This window comes from Pipistrellus hanaki, assembly GCF_964339955.1.
Source record: "Pipistrellus hanaki genome assembly, chromosome: 16".
Lineage (NCBI taxonomy): Eukaryota > Metazoa > Chordata > Mammalia > Chiroptera > Vespertilionidae > Pipistrellus > Pipistrellus hanaki.
In genome coordinates this window covers 47,629,274-47,635,273 of record NC_140518.1, presented here as the reverse complement: position 1 = coordinate 47,635,273, position 6,000 = coordinate 47,629,274, and the positions used below count along the sequence as shown (strand labels likewise).

The window sequence follows — 6,000 nt, the reverse complement described above, 5'->3', positions numbered from 1 at the left end:
ATTGCCAGGGAAACCCAAGCCTTCCTCCTGCTGTCTCCATGGCTGAAGTCATATTGGTTGATAATTTGCATACTCACTCCTGATTGGCTGGTGGGTGTGGCTTATGGGCATAGCAGTGATGGTTAATTTGCATAGTTCTTCTATTATATAGGATAGGATATCCATAGAGTGCCTTACTTAACCAGCATTTTATTCTGAGAATGATCTTAAAAGTTTGTTTGGGTTCCTGGCTGGTGTGCTAAATGGTTAGAACGTTGTCTTTCACACTGAAGGGTCATGGGTTTGATTCCTGGTCAAGGGCACATACCTGGGTTGCAGGTTTGCTCCCTGTCCCTGGTTGGGCATATGCGGGAGGCAACCAGTTATGTCTCTCTGCATAGATGTTTCTCTCTTTTTCTCTTCCTTCCTCTCACCCTTTATTTATTTATTTTTAAAAATAAATCTTTATTGTTCATATTATTACATATGTTCCTCTCCCCCCCCCCCTTTAATTCTCTCTGAAAAACAATGAAAAAATATCCTCAGGTGAGGATGAACAACAACAAAAAAGATTGGGTTAATTAATTCAACAGGTAATTTTGAGAACTTGCTTGTAGCCAGGACTCCTCTGGGCACTGAGGGTATAGAAGTAAAGAAAACAAAAATCATTACCCTCATGGAGTTTTTATACTATGGAGGGAATAATAAAAAAAATTCTTTTGAGAAAAAGCAGGGCAAGGAAGGGAGAATTTGGGGTTTCGGAGAGGTATGATTTTCATTAGGATGGCAAGGCTTGCAGGCCTCCCTGAGCAGGCAGAGTCTGATGACCCTGAGAAGCGGGGCGGGGCGGGTAAGGCATGGAGTCTGGGAGTGGAACACTTTGTAGCAGAGGGGGCAGAGGCTGAGTGTGCTTGGCAATTTGTTTTGGCCACCAACGCCTTATCCCAGCCTCAGTCCATTACACCCTGCAGCTTCAACCCAACGCCAGTCTTACTGCTTCAAACATGTCATAGCTTTGGACTGGCCTGAACAGACCCGGTTCCCTCAGCCGGTCCAGGAATGCAGCAACGCAGCTGCAGGGCTCGTGGGTGTCGGCGGGCAAGTTCCCCAGACCCTTGGGCCTCTGCTCCCCAAAGACATGCTCTTGCTGGGATTTGTCTAACGACCTCTTCCCCGCCTCCGGGTTCGGCCCTGGCTGCGAGCAGACCCGACGGGGCGGTCCATGAACCGAAGCGTAAAATACTGGTTTTAGTTTTTGTTTAAAGATTGTAAAACATTTTATTGAATAAACTTGCAATGTTTCTTACGTGCTGAAATGATAGGCTGGCTGTACTGGATGAAAGTTTGTTACTTAATTTCATTCATTTTCATTTTCCAAAATGCGGCTATTGCACCGGTCCGAGGAGAACCGAGGCCCGCACGGCTCTGTGGCTCGGCGCCGGGGGAGCGGCGGGCCCGGGCGGACCAGCCTTCTCCCGCAGCAGCGCCCACCGCGGAGGCGGCGCGGGCCCGGGACCCTCCGACACGGAGGGCCACTGAGCGCCGGCGGACGGTGCGGAGTCGGGGGCCCAGGGGCCGGCAGGGGGGCCGTGCCCGGGCCTGCGGCTCGGCTCGTCGCCCCGCCCCTTTGCCGCAGAGCTCGGCCGGGGCGAACCGGATCCGGGGCCCAGCGCCACCCTCCTCGCCTTTTCACGGCTGGAGACCGGAAGCGGGAGGCGGTCCCGAGCCAGACGGACGACGCTGGCAACCAACCACCGCCGCCGCTGGTGACGAAGGCCAGCGGGCGACCAATGGCGCGGCGCGGGGCGGTGCCTCTGGCTCCCAGCCTCCGCCGCGCGGCCCGGAGCGGGGGACCAGGCGGCGACCTGCGTGGAGGCGCCGTGGCCTCGCGCCCCCCCGCGCCTCCAGTCCGTCTTTGTCCGCGCCCCGCGCCCGTCCCGCCGCCGGCCGGGCCGCCCCCGCCGCGCTGGCGTCGTCCTCGCCCCCGTCGCCGCCCCCCGCGCGCGGCCGGGCCTTGCCCCCGATGGTGTCCCGGCCCGAGCCCGAGAGCGAGGCCATGGACGCGGAGCTGGCGGTGGCGCCGCCGGGCTGCACGCACCTGAGCAGCTTCAAGGTGGACAACTGGAAGCAGAACCTGCGCGCCATCTACCAGTGCTTCGTGTGGGGCGGCACGGCCGAGGCCCGCCGGCGCAAGGTGAACCCCGCCGCCCGGCCGGCCTGGCTCCGCGGACCCTCGGGGCGCGCGCGCCGGGGTCCCTCCCCCTCCCCCGCCGCCCCTCCTTTCCCCTCCGCCGCCCCCGGCGCCTCCTCCCTGGCTCCCGTCTTGACCCTCCTCCCCTCCCTCGCCACCCCTTTCCCCTCCCCCTTCTCCACTCCATCTCTTCCTCCCTGGCCGCTCCCTCGCCGCCCCTCCCCCACCGCCCCTTCCCCCTCTCCCGCCGCCCCCGCCTCGCCCCCCCCATTCCGCCTCTCCCCCACTCCGCCCCTCCCTCCCCGCCCCTCCCCCACCGCCCCTTCCCCCTCTCCCGCCGCCTCGCCCCTCCCCCACTCCGCCCCTCCCCCACTCCGCCCCTCCCTCCCCGCCCCTCCCCCACCACCCCTTCCCCCTCCCCCGCCGCCCCCGCCTCGCCACTCCCCCACTCCGCCTCTCCCTCCCGCCCCCTCCCCCACCGCCCCTTCCCCCTCCCCCGCCGCCTCGCCCCTCCCCCACTCCGCCCCTCCCTCCCCGCCCCTCCCCCACCACCCCTTCCCCCTCCCCCGCCGCCCCCGCCTCGCCCCCCCACTCAGCCTCTCCCTCCCGCCCCCTCCCCCACCGCTCCTTCCCCCTCCCCGCCGCCCCCGCCTCGCCCCTCCCCCACTCCGCCCCTCCCTCCCCGTCGCCCCAGCCCCCGGTCTCCCTCCGCCTCCGGCGCGGGGTGTTGGGAGGGGGCGGACAGGGCCTTTGGGGCGGACGAGGGCGGGCCTGGGGGGGCGTTTTCCCTTCCCGGTTGGCCGTCTAGTGCGAGGAGGCCGGTCTCCTCCGTCCCGGCCGGAGGAGGCGGGTTCGGGGTGGGTGCCCGGAGAGGAAGACACCAACGTAGTCGATGGGCCTGGAGGGCCGCGGCGGCCTGGGGAGGGCCCGGCTGCGCCCGCCCCGGGGGGCGCTCCTGTGCGGGGCTGAGGCCCTCGGGGCGCCGCGCGGCAGGCTCGGGGCCAGAACCGGGTCCGGGCGTGTGGGAGGGGAGGCGCTGCAGTCCTCGCGGACCGGTTCTAGGGAGCCGCAGAGAAGCCCTTGCAGCGGGAGCGGGGAGCGGGAGCGGATTGGACAGACCGGTGAGGCTGGGGGCAGGTGGGACCAGGGTGCCTTCTTCGACCAGAGAAATGAACCACCTCCGTAGACACGGAGGAAAGAGTGTGTAGTGCTGTATTATTTTTAGGTACACATTTCATCCGAGTGATTTGGCTTAATCATTTGGAAACCAGGAAATACCCGTATTTTTCATCTGAATAAGCCTTGGATTTTACAGTGAAATGCGGTTGTTCAAGTTTACAGTTTGAGGTTGGGTGTTGGGCGTTTACCACCTTCAGTGGCATGTTTTAAAATTAACTTTTAAATCACAAATGAAGGAGATCAGTCTTGTCAAGTAGAGAAGATCAGATTCTTAAGGAGCTGGTTGGGGACCTACCTCAATGGGAAGACGCTCTGTGGCCTTCCGGTGTTGGGTCTATTTACCTAGCACTTCCGCAGGCTTTCCAGGGGGTCTCCTCCTCCCGGGCCTCACTTCCTAATTCCTTACCAGGTCCTGGCTGGCGGTGCAGGGGGTCTGTGTTACTCTGTCCCTCCCGGTGTTTCCCACGGTGTTTCCCAGGAAGCATAAGACATAGTGTTTGCGGGTCCTCAGGTCTAGCCGTAGCTTGGTTAATTGGTTCTCCACCTCCAGGGCGGACTCTGCAGCTTGTCCGCTGCTCCCCAGTCATCTATTTCAGGCCCCTTAGTTAGCATTGATGGCAGGTTTTACTCACATCCTCTCTGATGGCTTACACAGCTTTCTATGTCCTTCACCTCAGCTCGGTGGTCAAAGAAGGTGGCAAAAAGAAGTTGTACTGAGTCTTCAATGGAATTACAGGCCATCTATCTATCTAATACATATATAGATTAAATAGGGGAGTGCCACTTGGCTGGCTGGGGTGAGCAGCACTCCCACAGCAGGAGCAGCCGCTCAGGGCAGGTCCACAGCCGCTTGGCCGACCAGGATGAGGGCGCTCCCACAGCGGGCAAATCCCCGCAGGCCACACAGCCCCACCAGTGCACAGATCCGTGCGCCAGGCCTCTAGTAGCTAAATGAGCACCCCTGATGTGCAGCTCATAAGAAGGGGCATGCTTTATAATGGGAAAACTTAACAGATTCACTGACTTGAAGGGCATGTTTACCTTAATTTTTCTTTTATCAGTAATGGTATTGGGAAGCATTACCTTTTAGGATACCTAAAATCAGAGATGATGAAATTCTTGCTAATGGAATTGTATGCCTTTGGGGAAAAAATCGACTGGCCGAAACCAGTTCTTTTATTTTTTTATTTTTATTTATGTACCCAGGTACATTACATCTGTTTTTTTGTACTAGAGGCCCTGCCCACCTGCCCGCAGCCCCGCCCACCCGCCTGCTGCCCTTCCTTTCAACCTAACTTTTCCACCCAGAGTTTGAGTGCACCACCCCCAACCCCTCCCATCTTCTCTGGCCATTTCAAGCCCCGCCCTCAGTCCCACAAGGCTCCTCGGGCTGGTCCCGCCTCCCCCAGGTGCCTTCCCGCTTCCACCCAGTGTCCAGAGCAACTCTGTGGCTCCGCCCCTCAGGGCACTGGAGGAGAGCGTGAAAGCTTCGTGCCTGCTACAGAGTTTCGAGTGCTGCTTCCTGGTGGCGCGTGCGCTGCACTCCTTCCCCCGGCGGGCGGGCGGGTGGCCGAGCGCTCTGAGTGGAGTGGTGAGTGGCGAAGGACTGGTGAGGGGGCCCTCCCTGCCACAGGATGGTCCCGCCTCCTCCAGGTGCCTCCGGCTATGCACCCAACCTCCTGCTGAACGGTTGTTATGGTGTGAGGGCTTGTTATGGTGTGAGGGCGTCATGACCATTAGCATACTATAATAGCTCTTTGTTTTATAGGACTAGGGGCTGCACTGGGGAGGGGTCCTCAGCCCAGCCTGCCCCCTCTCACATACTGGGAGCCCTCAGGGGATGTCCTACTGATGGCTTAGGCCCACTCCCATTGAGAGCAGACCTAAGCTGCAGTCTGATCTCCCTTTGTGGGGAGACTGATCAGGGGAAGGCACAGCCCCATCACCCCCTGCTGCAGCCACTGCCAGTCACCACAGCCGCCAAGGTGTTTTCATCAACACGGACTCCAGTCCCTTCACCAAGAAAAAATGACACTTTCTTTAGGCGTTTTCAAGATGTGTCTTTCATAGGATATGACATTTCTTTATTTTTATCTTCACCTGAGGATATATTTCCATTGATTTTTTTACCCCCTTCCCTCCAATTGCAGGCTTGACCCCTTCCCAAGCCTAAAGCCTGAGCATGGATGTAAAGGAGCATCTGTGCTGTGGTCCTAGAGTGCTCACAGCTCGCTCTGACCAGTGGTTCAGCTCGGGGCCGTCTCCCGCCAACTCCTCAACACCCCTGTGCAGCTCTCTTAGGACAGTTTTCCACGGTTCCTGTCTTATGGAAGCAAAGGTTGCAGACTGGTGCGCAGGCCTGCACGCCACATGCACGAGTGCTCTGCCTGTCCCTTCTGGGCTGGGCCCTTGCTTGGCCTTGTGTGTGCAGAGGGAAGCTTAGAAGGGACAGTCTGCGGCTGCGAGGGCGAGTGGGCTCCTAGGATCAGGCAGGCCCTGGTCCACCTTCCAGCTGTGCCTCTCCTGGCTTTCCTGCCACAGCATTTACACTGTTTCCTCCATGTCAGAAGGGCTGCCAGCCCACCTCATGGGCGAGTGTGCGGATTGAAGGAGAACAACAGCCCAGTGTCTAGTGAGCAGTCAGCAAGCAG

General features: G+C 59.8%; 1 protein-coding gene across 1 annotated transcript in view; it reads left to right on the top strand.

Moving 5' to 3' along the window:
* Nucleotides 1-1,824: 1,824 nt before the first annotated feature.
* Nucleotides 1,825-6,000, top strand: part of USP22 (ubiquitin specific peptidase 22) — a 41,919-nt gene continuing 37,743 nt past the window's right edge. The window contains exons 1-2 of the mRNA XM_084861519.1: nucleotides 1,825-1,904; nucleotides 1,940-2,173. Coding sequence (XP_084717645.1) covers nucleotides 2,003-2,173 — 171 coding nt within the window. The 5' untranslated portion in view covers nucleotides 1,825-1,904; nucleotides 1,940-2,002. The remainder of the gene's footprint in view (nucleotides 1,905-1,939; nucleotides 2,174-6,000) is intronic.